The 23,033-nt window shown below is 36.4% G+C and overlaps 2 protein-coding genes across 3 annotated transcripts; one reads left to right on the forward strand and one right to left on the reverse strand.

Moving 5' to 3' along the window:
• The first annotated feature begins 1,475 nt into the window (after positions 1-1,475).
• On the forward strand, positions 1,476-4,923 carry LOC133798527 (4-hydroxy-3-methylbut-2-enyl diphosphate reductase, chloroplastic). Its single transcript, XM_062236859.1, has 10 exons — positions 1,476-1,833; positions 1,926-2,122; positions 2,222-2,401; positions 2,510-2,641; positions 2,732-2,806; positions 2,906-3,011; positions 3,809-3,903; positions 4,080-4,265; positions 4,414-4,500; positions 4,668-4,923. Exons 1-10 carry the CDS (start codon positions 1,575-1,577, stop codon positions 4,731-4,733), a joined length of 1,383 nt encoding a protein of 460 aa, XP_062092843.1. The 5' UTR covers positions 1,476-1,574; the 3' UTR covers positions 4,734-4,923.
• Positions 4,924-4,998: 75 nt separating this feature from the next.
• LOC133798515 (cytochrome c biogenesis protein CCS1, chloroplastic) lies at positions 4,999-18,593 on the reverse strand. Of its 2 annotated transcripts, none has more exons than XM_062236837.1 (8): positions 18,078-18,592; positions 17,609-17,828; positions 17,417-17,528; positions 16,635-16,907; positions 16,135-16,400; positions 6,100-6,256; positions 5,926-6,009; positions 4,999-5,528 (listed from the first exon to the last, which is right to left on the reverse strand). In XM_062236837.1, the coding sequence occupies exons 1-8, from the start codon at positions 18,493-18,495 to the stop codon at positions 5,394-5,396; spliced, it is 1,665 nt and encodes a 554-aa protein (XP_062092821.1). In that variant the 5' UTR covers positions 18,496-18,592; the 3' UTR covers positions 4,999-5,393. The 2 variants fall into 2 exon arrangements, with proteins under 2 accessions (XP_062092821.1, XP_062092829.1); XM_062236845.1 differs by lacking the exon at positions 4,999-5,528 and adding an exon at positions 5,541-5,800 and having other exon boundaries at positions 18,078-18,593.
• Between the last annotated feature and the right edge of the window lie 4,440 nt (positions 18,594-23,033).

Raw genomic sequence — 23,033 nt, forward strand, 5'->3', positions numbered from 1 at the left:
TGAGACCTGCCGACCAGCCATGAAATTGGAATTTAATGATATTAACCCACCGTCCAAAGAACTTGAAATAATGCCTCCTTTGCAGTTGAAAAGCCATTTGTATGTATGCAGACGGTATGTTAATACCACCAAGAAAAGGCAACCGGAGTTCCAAGATACTCGGTGACTTAGCTTGACACACTTGTTGAGCATCAAAATAATTGTTTCCACTCTACATAAATTAATTATTAGCTTTGAATATTATTTTGCTTGTGAATATTATTTTAATTACCAGCTTCAATGAAGATGTGTGATATCCAATATAACCAAGAATTATAACATTAACTGTTGTCCGCTCAAACTATTAGATATATGTATCTACAATTTTGTATGAAGAAAGCTATTGTTATATATGTACAATTTTGGGGATTAACTTTATTAGTAAAAGTATTACAACGGTGATAAATTAATAATTTTGGCATTACATATAGTAAAATAATTTTTGGTTGATTTTTAGTTCATTTTGAGTATATATATAGTTTTTTAGGTATATTTTGAATAAAATTTTGGCATATTTTAGTATATGCAATGGGTTAAAGTTGATTTATAATTGAATATATTTTTTAGTTTATTTTAGGTATATGTATAGTTGTTATGATGTATATTTTGGGTTGATATCTAACTAGCTGGATTTTTTTTTTTAGTTTTAGTTTATTTTAGGTATACCTTGGGTTTATATATTTTTAAAAATAATATTTGTGTCTAATGGTAATATTTTTCAAGTTATTTTTTAGTTTATTTTGGTATATGTCTAGTTGTTTTGAGATACATTTTGATTTTATTTTTGGCATGTTTTAAAATGTAGGGATGAGTTTTTCAAGGTTGCTATTTTTTTATTTTTTAGTTTATTTTAGGTTGATGTTTAATTGATTTGTAATTGCTTTTTCAATACTATATTGCGTGAGATTGTTGTCTAGTTGATTTTATAATATTGTATTGTTGCGTGATTGCTATCTAGTTGATATTAAGTTGATTTTTAATACTGTATTGTTGTGTGATTGATGTCTAGTTGCGACTATATTTTTGTAATTATAAAACGTAAAAATAGTATTTTTGAAAACTTAAATTAGTAAAATTAAAAAAAATGAGAGTAGTAAGAATGTTAAAAAAAACAAAAAACAAATGTATATTTATGAAAAAATCCTTATTTAAAAACCCATAAATTAAAAAACACTTTACAAATAAAACGTAAATTGTGATTTAATAAAACATAAAGCTCAATGGGACACATGGTGAAACTGTTATTTTTCCCAAGTACAAGTCGTCTGAGAATGACGAATGGGAGGAAGGTATCACAACAACCACATTAATGAGTGCGATCCTGTCCGTTAAATGCCAAAAACGAGTTCAATACATTTAATTATAAAATTAATTAACTAATTTTTTTTTAAAAAATAAATTAATAAATAAAACGAGGAACACAACACAACAAAATCTCGTCCTCGTTGGGGATAAAATGCGCACAACCATTACAAGCACCCCTGACTAGTTTCTCTCCACAATCTCTGCTATTGTGCGCACTCCTTCCTACTCCCATGTCGATCACTTTCCACCTCTGCCGGATCCCAACCCGTACCGACCTCGCCTTGCCGGAGGCCCTCTCCAGAACCGGACCCTTCCGCTGCCGAAAACCTTTCGTTGTCCGATGCTCCGGCGAGTCATCTTCCACGGCAGGAGATTCCGACTTCGATGCGAAAGTGTTCCGCAAGAACTTGGTTCGAAGCAAGAACTACAATCGGAAAGGTTTTGGCCATAAGGAAGAGACTCTTCAGCTCATGAACAGCGAGTACACCAGTATGCTGTGCTTCGATTCCTCAATTTGTTTATAATGAATCGTAATTATTTAGTTTGATTAAATAATTAATTTACTGGAAAACAAAATTCAGGTGATATTATAAAGACTTTGAAGGATAACGGGAACGAGTATAGCTGGGGGAACGTGACTGTGAAATTGGCCGAAGCTTATGGGTTTTGCTGGGGTGTGGAGCGAGCTGTCCAGATTGCTTACGAAGCAAGAAAACAGTTCCCCGAAGAAAAAATTTGGATTACAAACGAAATCATTCACAATCCCACAGTCAACAAGGTTTAATCTTCATTTTATTTTTTGATTAATGTTAGTGTTTTCTTCTTCGTAATGGCTCAATTTATATATTTATTAATATTATTATGATTATTTGGATAGAGGCTAGAGGAAATGAAAGTAGAAAACATTCCGATTGGTGAAGGGAGGAAACAATTCGAGATTGTAAACGAGGGTGATGTTGTGATATTGCCTGCGTTTGGTGCTGGAGTGGATGAGATGTTGGCTTTGAGTGATAGGAATGTTCAAATTGTTGATACCACATGTCCATGGGTTTCCAAGGTAACCTTTTTCTATTTTTATTTTTTTAATAAAAGATTTTTAAAATATGGGATATTGTTTAAATTATATGTTATTAATGGTTTTGGTTGCAAATGCTCTGGTTTGAAGGTTTGGAATACAGTCGAGAAACATAAGAAGGCCGAATACACTTCCATTATTCATGGTAAATATGCTCATGAGGAGACTATTGCAACTGCATCTTTTGCTGGAACTTACATTATTGTAAAGAACATGAAAGAGGTAACAACTTTTTCTCTTATGACAAACAAGTTTTTTGGTTTATTCTTTGTGCTGTAGATTTTGATGGAATCTTTATTGTCTTAAATTCAGGCAGTGTATGTGTGTGATTACATTCTCGGCGGTCAACTGGATGGATCTAGCTCAACTAGAGAGGAGTTTATGGAGGTGTGTTTTGTTTATTCACTTTGATTAATTAGTTGAGAATTTTCTTAAAAACAATTTTTGAATAGTTTTATAATATTCGTTCTTTGGTTTTGTCTGCAGAAATTTAAGAATGCTGTTTCTAAGGGATTCGATCCTGACGAACATCTTGTGAAGGTTGGTATTGCGAATCAGACCACAATGCTCAAGGGGGAAACCGAAGAGATTGGTTAGTTTTTGCAACTGGTTATGCTATAGATCTTGAGGAACTGCCACTACTTGTTTGGAACAATGTTTAAAATGCCGCTTTTATGCCTCAAGGGGTTTTGTTTTTGTGAGGCGGGGCGTACGCCTCAAGGCGCTTTGTTTTTGTGAGGCGAGGCGTACGCCTCAAGGCACATTGAGGCATAAACCTCAAATATTTAATTAAAAAAATATTTTTAGAACACCTAAAGATATAAAGTAAGATGAATGTGTCTTATAAAACTCAAACATAGAATAAAAAATGTCATAAAACTCAAACATACCATAAAATGTACCATAAAACTCAAACATAAATATCTTATAAATTATCAAAATTTTTTAAATAAAGTTAACTTTTGTTTCTAGAACTAGAATCCTAGATTCCACTATCCTAGAATAAACTTCTGATCAGTTTTTTTGGGCCTATGTATATCAGTTATGTTTTAATTTGATTTTGGACCTTTTGGACATAAAAAACCCATTACGAAAATACGCCCCTGAGGCGTACGCTCTCTCAATTTCCACCTCAGCTGCCCCAACTCAGCGCCTCACCTCTGCTAAGCAAGGTGCACGCCTTGTTGCGTTTTTTCCCACCTCAAGGCGCACCTCAAAACCGCCTTTTTAAACATTGGTTTGGAATGTATTTTGAACTTGTATTCTTAATTTTCAGGGAAACTGGTTGAACGCCTTGGTGCGTTTTTTTTCGCCTCAAGGCGCACCTCAAAACCGCATTTTTAAACATTGGTTTGGAATGTATTTTGAACTTGTATTCTTAATTTTCAGGGAAACTGGTTGAGAGGGCTATGATGCAAAAGTATGGAGTGGAAAACATTAATGAACACTTCCAAAGCTTTAACACAATTTGCGATGCGACCCAAGTAATAAGTCCCTTCCTCTTCTGTACATGTATCCTTGTCTGGTTTGTTATTTCTGAGATTTCATTTCACTCAACCGAAATCCTTTTCTTTTCCTTGTTTGCTCATATAATAGATTGACGACATTCCTCTTGTGTCATGTAGTCTGAACTAATTTTTTATGTTTTGTCGTTTCCCAGGAGCGTCAAGATGCAATGTACAAGTTGGTGGAGGAACCTATTGATCTTATGTTAGTTGTTGGAGGATGGAACTCGAGTAACACCTCTCATCTACAAGAGATTGCAGAGGAACGTGGTATTCCCTCATATTGGATCGACAGTGAACAGAGAATAGGTCCTGGAAACAAAATAGCCTACAAGCTAAATGTAAGTTTAAACAGATTAGGCTACCATTACAATCTATTTATTTCTGGTTTTCTGCTAATGTACTAGTTTAGCAGAACTCCTTAGCAATGTTTTCTTCTTATCTGTGGTCCTGATTGTTGCCAATTTCTTCTTATGAATTTTCTGATAGCATGGAGAGTTGGTTGAGAAAGAGAACTGGTTACCAGAGGGTCCCATCACGATTGGTGTAACATCAGGTGCTTCTACTCCAGATAAGGTGAGTTCTTATTCACAAAATCCTTAAAAACAGCAAACCACCTCAATGAAATCATGAAAAGCCATGATAAACCATATTCTTCATTCTACTCATAAGACACAAGGAAGTGCAAATTTTTCTCATTGATTTTTTATGGTTGTACATCTCTCTGCTATTTTCTGAATCAGGTTGTTGAAGATGTTCTCATCAAGGTGTTTGACCTTAAACGCGAAGAAGCTTTGCAACTTGCTTAGTTTAAGTTAGACTCAATGTTTGTACATCACCAGACAGCGCTATCATATAGCATTATTATTGTATTTCTAGGATGAAATGTTGGGTCCTTGTTATGCAAGAGCTCCATGTATCTAAGAATATTAATCGTCGTATAGTAGTAGAAATCACGTTGTTATTATTGAAAGTGATCTAATAAGTTCTTTGAATCTAGATAGCAGCCATAGCCTGCAATAATGCGTTTAATTGCTGACACAATAATGATATTCCACCATTTAAAAGTGTCCGTAAAGGAAAGAAACGTTTCATTTACGAAGAATAATATACTGTATTCAAGTATTATGATTCTGAACTTTGTATGGTAATTACAACGGTAAGTTGCATATGTAGCTGGTAATAAAGATAGTTTACATGTCATCGTCTCAACGCTAAGAGACGCCCCTGGTTACAATAATACAAAAATTCAGAGCAGTAACTATACATTCTGAAAAGCCAAATTAACTTGCTCGTCCCAAATTTCTGGAAAGTAGCCTTTGCTTATCGGTTAACTAAACAATAAAATTGAGCTGATACCATATTTGGATCCCTTTACCTCAAACAAAATTCCAAATGAAAGCTAGGGTCCTCCGTGAAGTGCTCTTTAAATCTATCAGCAGTGTGAGGGTGGCATAGATGGAGCCAAATTACTTGGCCGGAGATGATTCAACTAATTCTGGAAGCTGATCGAGCAAGCGATTCATGTCGTCTGGAAATTCAGCTTTTGCTCTGTTGGTCTTTCCTCCAACAACCACGGATGTTCCATCTTGCAATGCCCATATCTTTCGATTCATTGCAGAGGAAATCATTAAACACAAGAACATATGAATCGAGGTTTTAAATTTTGCAAAAATAAAAATAAAAATGTAGTTTCTATATATAATCCTACTCTGAGTTTATCATCATTCACATTAGCTGATGACAGGGGGTGTTATTTTTTTGGAATGATCGAAATGTGAAGAGAAGTATAGGCATCAGTATTCTAGATAACTGAGAAAGTCTTAGGAACATGAATGAACAGCAGAAGTCCACTCAGTTATAAATATATATAGTCCTGCATAGATTTTGAAGCATATACAATATCAATAAGCACACACAAATTACACTGGCAAATCACTTTTACTTAGTGGGACCCATCTAATATTTAGCTCAAATCAACAATGAAAACCGATATTTCACCTGTGCATGAGACAAATAACTGATGCAAGTAGTGAGCATCAAAGCACCAAATCCCGCATATACAATTGGCACCCCAGGATCAGTCTAGCAAAGAACAAAGTGATCCAGTTAATAGTGAAAGCAGAGTTAGAGACATTGCAGATAGCATACTAAAATAAATTTATATCATTTTACCTTCAAGTTAAGACCACTACTCCCTATTGCATCAACTATAAGAATCTTAGTTCCATTAATTTCGATTGGAAGTTTAGAGTTTGGTCTTCGAACTCCAACAAATTTTCCTTCTTGATCATACAAGACGATGGATTGTAGATCACGAGCAAGCATTGATCTAAAATACATATAATATGAGAAAAGAACATCAGTTTTATCTAAGCTAAACGCAGCAATCCAGCAAATATTATGCTATTTTAGATTAATATGCCACTTTTACCATCTTTCAATTATAAGCCTAAGGCATAACACCATAATAATACATCCATCTTTCATAGTAAACACGATCGACAGCACTGAGACAACTTTTTCTCTCCTCTCTCTCTTATTCTATGTGATGTGGGTTTGGGTGGTTTATATGTGTCTGATAACTTCGACAGATCCTAATAAGAATCTTAACTCTGAAACCTCAAGGATATAAAAGTTAAAATTGAAAACTAAAACCTAAAAGGAAGCAGTACAGAGGTTGAGAGAAACCTCTCAATGCAGGAAAAACGCCATTATATCCTAGGGTTACTCAATATAAATCAAGAAGTGAGGAAATAAAAATCTGTGTTTTATTTCTGTGTATTTTACAACCTACAACAATAAGAATATCGGGAAAAAATACAATTAATCTCCATGAATACAGAATAAGGGAAATAACCACTACTCCTATAAACAAGGAAAAAACAGCTATAATCAATACACACTTTTGATTTTTCGTAACCTTTGTAACTGTCAACAATACCCCTCAAGCTGGAATATAGATATTGATAAGTCCAAGTTTGTTTACAAGAAAATCAAATACCCACTCGGATAACCCTTTGTGAAAATATCGGCTAGCTGTTGATCTGTATGTACATATCTAATGCTTATGATTCCTCCATCAATCTTTTCTGTGATGAAGTGACGGTCCACTTCAACATGCTTAGTTCAATCATGATGTACAGGATTATGTGCAATGCTGATGGTAGACTAATTATCACTGTAAAGCTGAATAGGAGCTTCATACTCAATTTTTAACTCCTCTAGTAGGCGTTTAATCCATATTTATTCGCACACTCCATGGGCCATGCCTCAATATTATGCTTCTGCGTTGCTTCTTGCAACCGCTGTTTGCTTCTTGCTTTGCTATGTTACCACATTACCCCATACATTCGTACAATATCCAGATGTAGATTTTCTATCATCAATTGACCCAGCTCAATCTGCATCTGTGACCACTTCAACCTTCCTCTCAGTTGTTTTTTCAAAGAAAAAACATTTTCCTGGTGTTTGCTTGAGATACCTCATAATTCTATATACTGCATTGAGATGTCCTTGGATCATGCATATAGACTTACTGCAAAGACAATGTCGGGTCTAGTATGTGAGAGGTAGATAAGCTTCCCTACTAGCTGTTGGTACCTTCGAACTCCTTTGCCAACATTTCTTTAATCAGACTCCATTGCCAACATTTCTAGTATGGTTGTCAGTGACAATTATGTCATCAATATAAACGATCGGTTCTGACATTTTTCTTTTTCCTGAATGTTCGACAAAGAGAGTATGATCAGTTTGACTTTGCATGTACCCAAGCCCCTTGACAACCTTCAGAAAATGATTGAACCATGCTCGAGGAGATTGTTTTAGACCATAGAGAGATTTATTTAGTTTGCAGACTTTGGATGTATTTGGAGATTCTTCGAAACCCAAAGGTTGACTCATGTACACTTCTTCTTCCAGCTCACCATTCAGGAAAGTATTTTTTACATCGAGTTGATGCAACTCCCAATCCAAGTTGACTGCTAGCGAGAGCAAAACTCTGATAGTATTGAGTTTCGCAACCAGAGTGAATGTCTCGGTGTAGTCAATTCCATTAGTTTGCGTAAACCTCTTTGCCACTAACTGAGCTTTGTACCTTTCAATAGATCTATTTGCATTGTACTTGACTGTAAACACCCATTTGCACCCTATTATCTTTTTATTTGGTGGTAACTCCACTAATCTCCAAGTTCCATTCTGTTCAAGTGTTTTTATCTCTTCAAGAATTGTTGCTTTCACTGAGGAGTATCAAGTGCTTCGTTGATGTTCTTGGGAATCACAACATCTGATAGACTAAAGGTAAAAACTTTAAATGGAGGTGATAATTTTGAATAAGAGATGAATTTTGAAATAGGGTGTTAAGTGCAAGATCTAGTTCATTTTCTTAATGCAATAGGAATGTTTAGATCTGACTGAGTGTTTGAGGGAGGAGTACCTGGATCATCTAAGGGAAGTGGTTCTATCACAGGATCGGACTCTTGACTATGATGAGGATTCGTGATTTGTTTATTTCTTCTGAAATACACCCGAATTTCTTTCTGCAAGTTTTGATCTTGAGGAGGTCTTTCTGTTTCTAAGATTTCCTTAGAAGAAGAAGGATTTTCATAAGGAGGATTTTCTTTTTCTGGATCTGAAGGGAATGGAGTGTCTAGAGGTAATTCTAAACCCCACGACCACTGAGTTTCTTGCTTGTGATGGCTGTGCTCCCCCTGAAGCAAGGTGGGAGTGAAGTATGGAACATTTTCAAAAAAAAGTTACATCACTTGAGATGTATGATATTTTTGTGAGTGGACAATAGCAACGATATTCTTTATGGGCAGGAGAATAACCTATGAACACTGTTTTTATTGCTCTAGGATCAAGTTTACTCTGAATGTGGGAGTGAACGTGAACAAATGCAGTGCAGCCAAAAACTTTGACTGGCATTGTTTGAAGAAGTGTGATGATAGAGAGACTGAAGGACAAAATATGGTGTCTTGAATTGAAGGGGTCGACTTGGAAGACGGTTAATGAGGTAAGTAGCAGTGAGAACATCATCGCCCCAAAGATATTTTGGAACATGTATAGTGAACATAAGAGCACGAGCTACTTCTAAGAGATGGCGATTTTTCCGTTAAGCAACCCCGTTCTGTTGCGGAGTATCCACACACGAACTTTGATGAACAATCCCATTTTGGAGAAGGTAGGGACCGAGAGTGGTATTGAAATATTCAGTACCATTGTCTGTACGAAGAATTCAGATGGAGGTTTGAAACTGTGTTTGGATCATATGATGAAAGTTTTGAAAAACCTGACGTGTTTCAGACTTATGTTTAAGCAAATAAACCCAAGTAATATGTGTGATCATCAATAAATGTAAAAAACCAACGCTTATCCTGAGAAGTAGTGACTTTGGAGGCTCCCCATACATCACTATGAACAAAAGAGAAAGGACTAGATGGTGTATACATCTTTTGAGGAAACGAAACACGTGTATGTTTGGCAAATTGACAGGTTTCACATTGAAATTCAGCAACTTTTTTATTGATAAATAAAGATGGAAATAGATGTTTTAAATATAAAAAATTTGGATGCCCAAGTCGACAATGCCATAACATAATGGTGCTAAAATTGGAATCAGAAACAGAGTTTGAAACATAAGTAGAAAATGAACTTGAAACTTTGTTGGTTGGATGTTGTCTGTCAAGGAAATAAAGTCCATCAGGAATCATAACATTGTCAATCATCCTCCCCGATGATAGATCCTGAAATTGGCAAGAATTGGACACAAATTTAGCAAGGCAATTGTTATCGGCAGTCAATTTGTGAACAGAATTTAAATTGCATTTCATAGAAGGAACAAAAAGTACTAATTTAAGAAGTAAATCAGTAGACAATTTAGGGGATTAAGTGCCATCTGCAATCTTGACACTAGACTTAGACAAACATGGACAATAAGAATCAAACAAATGAGATAAACTTGTCATGTGATCTGTTGCACCGGAATCTATTATCCATGGAGTTTGGGCAGCGGAAGAGAAATTACCAGTGTGCCACTGAAGCACTATGGGATTCAGATCCAGATTTGGGTGTCATGGAAGATCGATTCAGGAGAGTATACAACTGTTCGAGTTGTTCGTTACTGAAGGGACAGTGCTCTTATTAGTGCTACTCTCAGACTAAGTTTGGTAGGCCTTTCTGTCATTTTGGCGACGAGGAGTCCATTTTAGTGGTTTTCCATGAATTTCCCAACAAGTAGAGTGAGTGTGACCATGACGTTGACAGTGACCACACCAAGATCGGTCACCCTTGCGATTAGGTTGAGGGTCAGGATTGGATCTACCAAATGGTGGTGGGTCGGTCTTTGGGACTAGTGTAGAGCTCTCAATGGGCTGCAAATCGGGAGAGGTTAGCATGATGCGACGACATGCTTCTTCACATCTGACCTCGGAGAAAGCTTCTTCAGTGTCAGGAAATGGGGAACGACCAACCAAACGCTCTCTGACTTCATCAAGATTACTGTTTAACCCAATAAGAAACTCAAAAACTCTTTCTTTTTCCAACAATTTTCGCTGGATCGTAGTGCAGTTAGCACACAGTGGTGTGGTATCTAGATATAAATCGAGTTCCTGCCACAAATCTTGTAAGTCCGAAAAATGTTGGGTAACAATTTGATTACCTTGCTTGATTTCTTTGAGCTTGGTTCGAATTTCAAAAATTTGAGAAGTATTACCAAAATCATAATACATTTTTTGGGGCAGCGTCCCACACCTTTTTAGCAGTCTTAAAGAAAAGATATTTGCTGCTGATTTTTGAGTCCATTGAATTAATTAGCTACGCAAGAACAATAGAATTTTCAGCTTGTCATACCTTGCATGTAGGATCAGTGGAAGGGGGTGCAGAGAGATCACTTGTAATGTACCCCAAGTTTCCCACGACCACAAATGACAAGTTTGACTAATTGGGCCCACTGGAGATAATTTTTTCCATCTAACTTATGGGCTGTGATATTGAGAGAACCATTATCTGGGCTATAAAGGGAGCCCATAGAACTACTTGGATGGATTTGGGTATGGGTTTGGGCCAAGTGAGGCCCAATAGTTTGAGAGGAGACTTCTTCACTGTTTGACATGTGGCAGGTTGCTAGGGCTGGCACGTGATGGACCTGATTGTGCGACAGAGGGATCGACCCAATCGTGACGACATGCTTCTTCACGTCTGAACTGTCGAGGAGAGCTGAATCGCTGAAAGAGTACAGAAGCTACTAGCGCCGGAGAGGACAACCCGAGCTGGACAGAAAAAAATATTTCCTGAGAGAAAAAGAAAACCTTATGGCTCTGATACTGTTGGATTTTGAGAATAATACTTATAATTTGATTTTATTGATGAATAGTAATGCCTATATATAGTCTAAATACAAAGAGCTAGACAAAAATACAGAAAAAATAAAACCTAAACCTAGCTGTCAATTACAACCTAAAATTAGTTGTACAAATTACTCTAGGTATTTACAATGATATTTCTACACTCCCCCTTAAGATGTGTTGTATATGTTATACAAACCCAGCTTGGAATTAAATTTTTCAAAACTTGTTCTTGGTAGGGCCTTTGTTAGGATGTCGGCAATCTGTTTCTTTGTGGGAATATAGTTGAGCTCAATGATATTTGAATTCACCTTCTTAGAAATGAAGTGTCTGTCTATTTCAACATGTTACTGTACATTTTAAAGGACTCAGGAGAGTCAAACCTCAATTCATTCATAAGCCTTTTTTATCCACATCCCTTCACAAATACCTAAGGCCAAAGTACGATATTCAGACTTTGCACTACTCCTTGAGACCACAGACTGCCTTTTACTGCACCACATAACTAAATTACCTCATACATAGGTGCAATAACCACTCATTGATCGTCTGTCAGTCAGCTCTCCAGCCCAACTAGAGTCTATGTAAACTTCCAAGTCTCGGTTGTTGTGTTTTCTATAGTGCAAACCAAGACCTGGTGTCATTTTCAAATGCCTTAGAATACGATACACTGCATCCAAGTGCTCCTCACAAGGACTGTGCATATGTTGACTGACAACACTGACAGAGAAAGCGATATCAGGTCTAGTATGAGAAAGATAAATTAGTTTTCCTACTAATCTTTGATAGCTCCCCCTCTCTACTGGAGTTGAATCCTCTCTTCGATTAATTTTCAAGTTTGGATTCATGGGAGTGTCAACTGGCTTGCTTCCAATCATTCCAGTTTCCTTTAGAAGATCTAGGATATACTTTCGCTGAGATATAACAATTCATACTTTCGATCGGGCTACTTCCATACCAAGAAAGTATTTGAGGGTTCCTAGATCTTTGATTTCAAATTCTGAGGCAAGAAGTCTTTTGAGATTTGAAATTTCTCCTAAGTCATCTCCAGTTAATATTATGTCATCCACATAGACAATGAGAATTGCTAGCTTCCTTGTTGAAGAGTACTTGAAAAATAGAGTATGATCAACCTGACTTTGAGTATATCCATATTTGACAACTAACTTTGCAAATTTGTCAAACCATGCCCGAGGTGACCGTTTCAAGCCATAAAGAGATTTGAGAAGTTTGCACACTACTCGACCACTGGAGTGTTTCTTCATCCTTGGTGGAATTTCCATATAGACTTCTTCTTCAAGATCCCCATTCAAAAAAACATTTTTTACATCCAACTAATATAAAGGCCAATCACAATTTACAGCAAGTGATAATAAGACTCTTACTGTATTAAGTTTGGCAACGGGAGCAAAGGTCTCCTGATAGTCAACACCATATGATTAAGTGAACCCCTTGGCAACTGATTAAGCTTTGAATCTGTTGATACCCCCATCTGAATGATACTTGATGGTGAAAATCCACTTACAACCAACTATCTGCTTTCCTTGAGGTAATTCAGTGAGAACCAAAGTACCATTTTTCTCAAGTGCATTCATTTCTTCATCGCTGCAATCTTCCATTTAGGATCTTTCAAGGCCTCATAAATGTCTGTGGGAATCTGAATAAGATCATGAGAAGAGACATCGATAGATAGGTGTTAGTTTCCCATAAGCAACATATTTTTCAATGGGGTGATTGCTACAAGTTCTAACACCCTTCCGATGAGCAATTGGTAGATCGAGATCATCAATAGTAGGAGAAACTAACTCATGAGTCACAGAATCCTTACCTTCATGATTTTCAGGGTTGAGAGGGCTTTGACGAGTGTTTGAATAGTTCTTGTCTTGCATGTTGACCTCTATATTCCCAACTTTTCTTCTCCTATAAACACAAAATTCTTTGTTACCTATATCAAATTGTGCTTGAGTTTGAGGTGGTGGTAAGTTTGAGAGAGTGCTTGGATTTTCTGAGGAAGGTGAGGTCGGATTGACTATAGAGAAGGACGAGTTGGATGTGTTTTCTGGACAAATTTCTGGTTGGATAGGAAAAGAATGCAAGGAAGGACGAGTTGATTGATCTGGTTGGATAGGCAAAGACTGAGCACGTTGATGTTCATGTGCCACAACATTGGGTTGAGGAAATGCAACTTGATGATCCTGAAGAGTTTCCCAAAGCTGATATTCCTGTGAATGCTCCCCCTGAATACCAGATTTGGGATAGAAAGATTGATGTTCAAAAAAGGTGACATCCATGGTGTTATAGACCCTTTTTGTAATTGGGGAGTAACATTTGTACCATTTTTTAGTGTTGAAATGCCCGATGAAGAGACACTTGTGAGACTTTGCATCAAGTTTTGTTCTTTTGTGATCATAAACATGGACAAAAGTTGTACATCAGAAGACTTTGAATGGAAGATCTGAGGAGAGGGCTGAGATATGAGGGAATGTTGCAAGTAACAAATTTCTTGGGGCTTTGAATTGTAGGACACGACTAGGCATACGATTGATGAGATAAGTGATTGTGAGTAAGGCTTCTCCCCAAAACTATTTAGGAACATGATTTGAAAACATGATAGATCTAGAAACTTCAAGAAGATGTCTGTTTTTCCTCTCAGCCACTCCATTTGTTGCGGAGTATCAACACATGAATTGATGTGAACAATTCCTTGATCTATCAAGTATGGACCAAGAATGGAATTAAAATATTTCTTTCCATTATCAGTTTTCAGGATTTGGATTTTCCGGTTAAATTGATTTTGAATCATGGAATGGAAAATTTTTAAAATGGAAGTAATTTCAGGTTTTTCTTTCATGAGGAATGTCCATGTTGTCATAGTATGATCATCAATAAAGGATACAAACCATCTAGATCCACTAATATTTGTTACTCGTGAGGGTCCCCAAATATCACTATGTATCATCGAAAAAGGTTGTGAAGGTTTATAAGGAAGACTGGGATAAGAGTTGCGAGTATGTTTAGCAAGTTGACAGACTTCACAATGAAAGAATTTTGATCTTTTGTGGACAAATAACTTGAGGAAATAGTTTTTCAAGATAACCAAAATTTAGATGTCCAAGTCAAAAATGCCACAACATGACGAGATTTTCATTCGAAACTGACACAGACTTTAAAACAGAATCTAAATTGGAATGGTTATCACAACTTGATTTATGCATTTAGATTCTGTTTACTTTTAGGAGAATCCTTGAGAATATAGAGCCCATCATGCATTTCAGCACTGCTAATCACCTTCTCCGAGCCCTCGACCTGATATTCACAAAGATTTGGATAGAATTTAGTTACACAATTCAGATCTCGAGTAAGTTTGCTTATGGAAAGAAGATTGTATTTTAGTTTAGGGACAAATAGAATAGATGAAAGGAGAAGGTCATCTAATAATGTTACAGAGCCAATCCCTATCACTTTTGAGAGAGATCCATCGGCAATTCTGACTATGTGGGAATGAGCACATGGTTTGAAGGTGGTGAAGACTTGGAAATTACCTGTCATGTGGTCGGAAGCCCCTGAATCAACTATCCAAGTACCTTTGTTGGAGGTTGCAGTAAATGTGTGAGATGTAGAACCTCGATGACACATTATACTGACATTTGCCTCGGTTGAGGATCGATCTGGCTGCTGCATAAACTGTCGAAGAGAATTCGAATGTGGTTTGAGAAGTGGCTAACTTTGGTCTTTCGAGAAGGGGCTGACATTGTGACAAATAGTTGATAGAGGACTCCCATGAATTTGAGAAAGATTTATGAGATTTAGTGACTGAGATTGAGTAGTCATTGAATTTGGAAATTGAATATTTGAGGATGGGATTTCTGAGGAAGAGGAGTTGGCTAGTGCAGCCATTGAGATTTGAACTGATTTTTTTTTTATGAGGTTATGCAGAGAAGTCAGAAAAAAAAATTCAAAAAAAGATTGATGCACACTTAGGAGAGGAAAAACTTAGCCAAAGATGCAACTTTTTGATGAAATCGTGGGAGAACCCCAGATAAATAGTCACAGCTGAAGCAGGGAGTGCCGAGTTGGAAGACGCTGGAGAAAGGAGGCCGGAGACGCTATCATGCACCTACACGCGCGCGGCACGTGGGAGAACCACTGGAGATTGAGGCGGCGCTTGTGACTCACACGCCACTAGTCTAGACCCCAAACTTGGGGTTTTGCCGATCGGGGTTGGGGCAAGCTTTCTGGGCAGGAGGTGAGATTAGAAGACAACTCGAAAACGGATTTCTAAGATTGAGCCTCAAATAACTAAACCCTAATTTTTTTTAACGATAGAAAAAAAATTGGAAAGATTTCCCAATTTTGGACTACAAATGCTCTGATACCATGTTGGATTTTGAGAATAATACTTCTAATCTGATTTTATTGATGAATAGTAAGGCCTATATATAGATTGAATATACAGAGCTAGACAAAAATAAGGAAAAAATACAACCTAAACCTAGCTGTCAATTACAACCTAAAATTAGTTGTACAAATTACTCTAGTTATTTACAATGATATTTCTACAGATACCATCAAGAAGTGAGGAAATAAAATTATGTGTATTTTACAACCTCGAACAATAAGAATATATAGGGAAGAAATACAAATAATCTCCATGAATACAGAATAAAGGAAATAACCACTACTCCTATAAACAAGGAAAAAACGGCTATAATCAATACATAAACTTTTGAATTTTCGTTACCTTCTTAAATGTCAACAATAAATTTAAAAGAGGGAACATTAAAAAGTGGTAATAAATAAATAAGAATGAAAGATACCAGTAATAGAAAGCAGTAGAAATTAAAGTTGCAGTAAGAAAAGGACATACATTCCCTTGACATTAGGAGAATTAACATCTCCTACTGGTAAGAAGGTTCCATAAAGCTTTTTGTCTCCATTTATCTGAAGAGGTGCCATAGCCAAATTAAAAGGCCCTTCATCATCCTTAATTATTTGCAGTGCTGAAAAACTCCAATCGGTCTGGTATATAGTGATTCCTCCGTACCTTAAAGGGTCATTTACACTAATTGTTTTCCTCAGGATCTCCTTTCCATCAAGGCCATATAGCGAAAGGTCAGTGTGGAATTGTGATACCTATTACATAAACCAGAGGAAAAGAAAAAAAATTATCATACACACCAAATAACAGAAACAATCAAACAAGCACATGGAATGGTAAATGGTATCACAGAGATTCTAAATGATAATGCTAAAGATAAACTATTAAGAAGAAGAAGGCGTATCAACGGCTTCTTACAGTCATTTTGACTTTAGACTTTTAAAGAAATATATATAAATCAACAAATTAGATTCCCTTTCAACATCTACCTCCCCACTGTCATAGAAATCCATGTAGAATCTATTGACATGAACTTCTGTATTAAAAGCTTCAATTGGAGTAGAGAGAAACCCAGTTGGGCCTAATACATCTCCGACCACAAAATTCAGCCCCTGCGGCACTGTGACTGTTCCTTTGAAGCTCCCAGCTGCACTTAGTGTTCCACCTGCCATTATTAGCAGCATTGCTATATGTACTCCAATAGGAGCAAACCGGCCAGCCAGCCCCCTGAAGGCATACAAGGATGGGCCCTTCAAGAATACCTATATCAATAAAACCCTTTTGAATTAATAATGGATTAAAATATCTCAGAATATAAATCATAAGCAGTGATCAGAGATTCCCACATGATAGTGAGAGATCTATGTTGATTATATGGCTTGAAAACCAGTCTGCTATACAAGTTCAATAAACTTAATGCATAATCTTCAACACGTATTGCACTTGCTTCTAACCATTTCATGTATCAATACAGTATTGCATTATAAGTACTACACACTCTTGACCACCCAAGTTGAGGAAATGAAATCTACCTAGATGGGGAATGAAGTACATTGTGCTGGTAAAGTTTAGTCCTTTTGTAACAAGGGTCTGAGATTTGATACTATATAAAATAGTTATTAAGATAAGAATTAAACATAAACTTAACAATTGACTTTCACAAAATAATGGGGATGAACATATCAGGAACTAACGGAGGAAACCAATAAAAAATCAAAAGGGAAAAATTGGGAGGAAATGAAAAGAAAAGCAATACTATGCAAAATACAACCTCGTATCCAGCTCCCATCAGAATGACACCCAAATCTTGCACTGATGCTCTTGGTAGAGTGTCAGAAAATTCCTGCTTACGAACAGACTCCGCAGAATGCATAAACTTCCATCTATTTTACAAGTAAATTCCTGGTTTAGTTCAAAAGTTACCCAACTAAATATTGAAGAAACTATGTAAAGAATATCAAACCTTCTCGCAACTTTGACAAGGGGAATCTGCGTTGTGTAAGTACATGCCATTAGTGATGCCCCAAGGAGAATTAGAGTACCAAGAAAAACAGGAGAAGAGAACATGTGATCAAACCCAAGAGTAAGAACCCATCTCCATGTGAAGAATCCCAAAACTGGATTGTCTTCTGGGTATTTCTGGAAATAGAAATCTGGGGCCTCACCTTGATCAATGAAAGTTCCTGCAAAACCATTGTATAAACAAACAGAAATAAAAAGGTATTGCAGATAACGGTATATACATATATAGTATTATCATAAGCCATTCAAAATTCATGTACTAAAGAATTCTCTTAAGTGTCAATGAAAATTTAAAAAAATTAAGGCAACTGACAACATTTGATCAGCTTATAAGCTCCAAACGACAAAACCAAAAAAACACAAAATCTAAAACGGCAAAGTACTAGAATTAATAGACAGTAGTACATTACCAATAGCCATGAGAGCAGCAACAGTGAACATCTCTCCTATAGCCAGAGGCAGATTAGACAAAACAGCCAAAACCTTTCTGGGAATTCTCTTAGCAAAGCTGAAGACCCCATTCTTATTACTGGGACCGGGATTTCCCTCAACTTCCTCATTCTCGGTTGCCAATGGCGGTGGTGCTCCTTCGGAGAGTATAATCTTCTTGGTTATAGGGTTCTGGTTCTTCTTGTTATCTTGAGGGCTTTTAAGCCTACAAGAGATAATGGTGAATGGAAAAGGTCTCTTCTTGGAGTTATGATCAAAACGAGAAGCAGGGAGAATGAACGTGGCTTTGAAGTTGGAGTCAAAATAAGGTGGCTTAAGGAGGGAAAGGGGTTTTTGGAAAAATGGTTTGGAGGTTAAGCTGTGGTTGAGAACCTCCATTTGTGGAGATTTTGAAGCTAAGGAAGAGCAAGTATCTCAGTCGCGGGAACTGAGAGTGAAGAGGATAAAATGCAACGACCGTATAAGTTAGTTTATCTTAAATCAGTCTGACAACTCCACAACTCTCTTTTATTATTGTTTTATCTTTGCCTCTTCTCTTTGACATGCCATGTAAGCATATATATATATATATATATATATATTTATATATAGGCTGAAATTTACAATTTATTTAAAATAAATAACTTAGTTAAATACGGAATCTTGATTAAGATGTTTAGACAAATTTTAGTTTTGTTAACACTACTTATGTAACTGTTTAAACAAAAGCAAGAAAACAGGTAAAAATTCAATACACGAGAATTTTTATGTGGTTCAAAAATCTTTTCAGATAACCTACATCCACGGGATCACGCCTAGAGAATAAACTAATCAGTAAAGAAATAGTGTGTACAAAAGTATTGACTTAAACAATGTAAGACTCCATCTTAAGCTATTGCATTCACACTAGAAGATATTTTCACACTAAAACCAGCAGAATCATGTGACAATTAATTAAGGATATACTACTGATTTTTCTCGATTTACTTAAAATAGTGTCTAAAATAAAGTTAGTCAATAAAGGTTTTTACAATCTCTCCCTTTGGCAACTTGATAGACAAAAATATTTTAAGACTTTATTGTGAAAGACCCTACAAAGACAAACTCTTTAGAGCAAAATAGTAATGTAATTACTCCCCATGCGATAGTCATCTCAATAATAATCAATAACACAAACAAGATAATCAATATCGCAATGACAAAATAAATATTTATCCCCCTTGTTGTCTATCAATAAGCCAAAGGAGTAAAATAAACACAAACAAAAAGAAGCCAAACAAAAAAACACAAAAGCATTTTTTTACAATTTATTTAAATTGAAAACGGTGCAACCAAAACATAAACAGGGATAGATGGCATCATTTGGAAGGACCAGCAGCAAGTTGAGATCATGGTGCGCTGAAGTTGCTCTATGGTCGAGAGACAATTCTGGAGACTACGAACTTTAGTCTGAACAGTTCCTAGAGTGGTCTTGACACCAGTGAGTTCAGTGACTACAGAATCAGTATAGTTAGCCTTGTGATCAATTCATTTAGTCTTCTTGGCAGATGAGGACTCCTTCTTAAGTTTGTAATCTAGACTAGCTGTGGGAGGTGTCACGATTTCGTATTCCAATCGGAGAGGCCTTTAAGAATCAAGCAACTTGTAGATCAAATGAGGAAACACCAAATATTGGCCTTTCTTTTTGGCATTTCCTAAGGCAGTGATCTGGTAAAAAAATAAGAGCAACAAGATCAACTTGGAGACCAGTCCCAACTTTGAACAGAAAGAAGGTTGTGTCAAAGGTAATGGTGGATGAATGAGTGGAGGGAATTCAGTTGTAGAAGGCAAACTTGTGAAGCACGGCATAGTAATGAGTAAGATCAGTCACTTTGAGAACCGAGTGTTGTTCCCAAACCATATTCTGCCCCACTAATTCAGATAATACCATATCTTTGTTGAAATCCACCGCATCATTGGCAACAACAGAAGGCACATTGAGTACCTTGGCAATTTCAGCAGTAACAAATACCAATGACCGCAAACATAAACTTGACCAAACATAAAAGACTTGCTATCAACCAATTCATCATTAAGATTAGCATAGAATTCCTTAACAACCTGAGGGACAAAACCACCAAAACCAGTTAATGATCCCAGCCACCCTCTATCCTAAATATTCTTAATGACCCCAAACACTCTATGTGCAAAGAAAGAAAAAAATTTCTCACAAATAAAATCTCTATGCACATAATGCTTCATATTTTTCTCATTGTCATTGAAACAGAAATTCAAAGAGTGAGCTTTAAAAGATGAACCTGTTGTGGCTTTAGGAACCACGAGTGATTTTGATTGAAGCTCGGGAATTTTCACAACTTTCTTGCCATTTGGAGAAACAAAAGGGTCATCTGATGGGTCACTTTCGACTTCAGATGCAACATCATCATCAATTTAGGCATCATCTTCTAGAGGATCAACGTTAGACGGCACAAACGCTTCAGATGGGTCAGATTCAAAGGAGGAACACGGTGGAGGAATTTTCTTCACCTTTGTCTGAAACTTGGAGAGAGAAGTGGAATCCGTGGAAGAAGATGCTTTTGGAGTGGAATCTGAAGGGTGAGAACCTTTGGACCAAGAGGATTTTCGAGAAGAGGAAACCTGGAACCACCCTTTTTTTTCTTCTTGGGTGCACGAACATCAGGAGAATCGGTGGAGTCAGAATGGGTTTTAGCCGAACCAACTTCATGATCGGAGCCATCGTTAGAGAGAGATGCTCGGGCTTTTTTGGAAGACCCAAGAGCATAGGCGAGTGGAGCCATCGTTGAAGGTGAGCCAATTGGAGCCTTGGGGGCTTCGAGATCTGGAATCACCACGGCTTTGCTTTGTGGTGGTGGTTGCGTCAATAAGGCTTGGCTGAGAAAAGGTGCTCTTTTGAGCCTTTTTCTTGGTGAGTGAGGGTGATGTAGATAAAGAACCAGCCTTCAAGTCCTTGAGAGATCGTGATCCACTTCCCCTAGTTTTCACCATGGTTGCATGGCAAAGAAGGAAAGACTACCACGAGGAAAAGAGAAACCAAAAAAAAAAAAAAAAGAAGAAGAAGAAGAGGAAGGTGTCGGTTTTAAGAATGGGACCCTAGTTGACCGAATATAAAGAATTGGAGAATTAGGGACTTGATCTTATTCCATTTTTTAGGATATATGTGAATATACATTTAGGAAAGTGCACGAAAATATCCCCAAAAAGAAACTTTCAACATTTACACAAAAACACAAATGGGAAACAAGCCGAAAAAAGAAACTTTTGGTCAAAAAGAATTATTTAAGAGACAAAAAAACATAACAACTTGCCTTTTTTTTTTTATATACGCACGGATTGGATTCCCCCTTTTTATTTTATTCTTTTTTTTTAAAAAATATTATTATTATTTATATATAGTAAATACCCAAAAGTATCAAAAATATCTCATTCTAATTGTGCCCAATGCCTTCGTGCCCTGTCCTTGGAGAAAGTAACAAACATTAATACATAACATATTTTTACTATAAAGTTAGAAAATATATTTAATATAAATCATGCTTTTTTTTTTTTTTTAAATAACACAAAATATTTACTCCTGTCACAAAAAATAGTTTATCCAAATTAATAAGTGTGTATGAGTCTTACAAATTTTTCCAACAATATATCTTAAGCATTTGTATGTGATTGTGAAAGCAGAGATCATTGCCCTGTATAGCAATTTTAGCATTTTTCAAGGTCATTGCCCTATGTGCAATTTTTAGCATTTTTCTCAAAAAGTACCCAAATTAGACGCTTTCACACTACATTGAAGGCAGCTTTTATCAGTGGTAGAATATCTTCTACATAATTTTTTTTACATAATTCCAACTTACTCAAAGATAGCAAGCACACAACAGTGCAGATAGCTCTATTCTAAAATGGAGCCTGAAAATACCTTTTAAGGATCACACTATAAACATTGATTGATTTGGAAGAATATTAGTTGGAAGGACTATTTATTTTGATTTGATTTTTTTTAAATGTGCATGATATATATTAACTATAAAGTCTAACAAGTAGTAAAAATACATTTTGTCATAATGTTTGAGACTTTCTCTTTGGACAAGAACAAGAAGACATCAAGCAACTTTTTCTAGCACAGGGATATAGCACAACACAAACAATATTTAATTGGTACAAACCCCCAAGGATTTCCTGAGGGAATCAAACCTGACTGTATCAAAGGCTTTTGTGAAAATATCTGCAATTTGATTGTTAGTCTCAATATATTCTAAGACCAAAGTTTTATTTTCAACAAGTTCCCTGATAAAATGATGATGAATGTCAATGTGCTTAGTACAAGAGTGTTGAACATGATTTTTTGAGATATTAATGGCACTAGTATTATCACACACAAAAAAATAGTCAACGTGTTAAGATCAAACCCATAATCTGTCATCATTTGTTTCATCCACAACAGCTTCCCGCAGCTATGTACTCAGCCTTGACAATTGACAAGAAGATTCAATTTTGTTTCTTGCTATGCCGGGAAACCAGATTGTTCCCTAGATAGAAACATCCACCACTTGTACTTTTTCTGTCATCTACATTGCCTGCTCAATCAGCATCACTAAAACAAACAAGGTTAGAGTTTTTTTCCTTTGCGTACTAAATTCCATACTAAAGAGTACCATTCACATAGCGGATGATTCGTTTTACAACTGTCACATGGGATTCCATAGGATTCCCTTGATACCTAGCACACACCCCAACACTGTAGCTAATGTCAGGTCGATTAGCCGTGAGATACAGAAGACTTCCAATCATGCTTCTGTATAGTGTTGGATCTACCTTTACACCATTTTCATCCTTGGTTAATTTTACCGTGGTTCCCATTTGTGTTTTGGCATGTTTAGCAGACTCCATCCTAAATTTCTTGATCAAATTTTTGGCATACTTAC

The sequence above is a fragment of the Humulus lupulus genome, chromosome 1 (genome assembly GCF_963169125.1).
Source record: "Humulus lupulus chromosome 1, drHumLupu1.1, whole genome shotgun sequence".
Taxonomy (NCBI): Eukaryota; Viridiplantae; Streptophyta; class Magnoliopsida; order Rosales; family Cannabaceae; genus Humulus; species Humulus lupulus.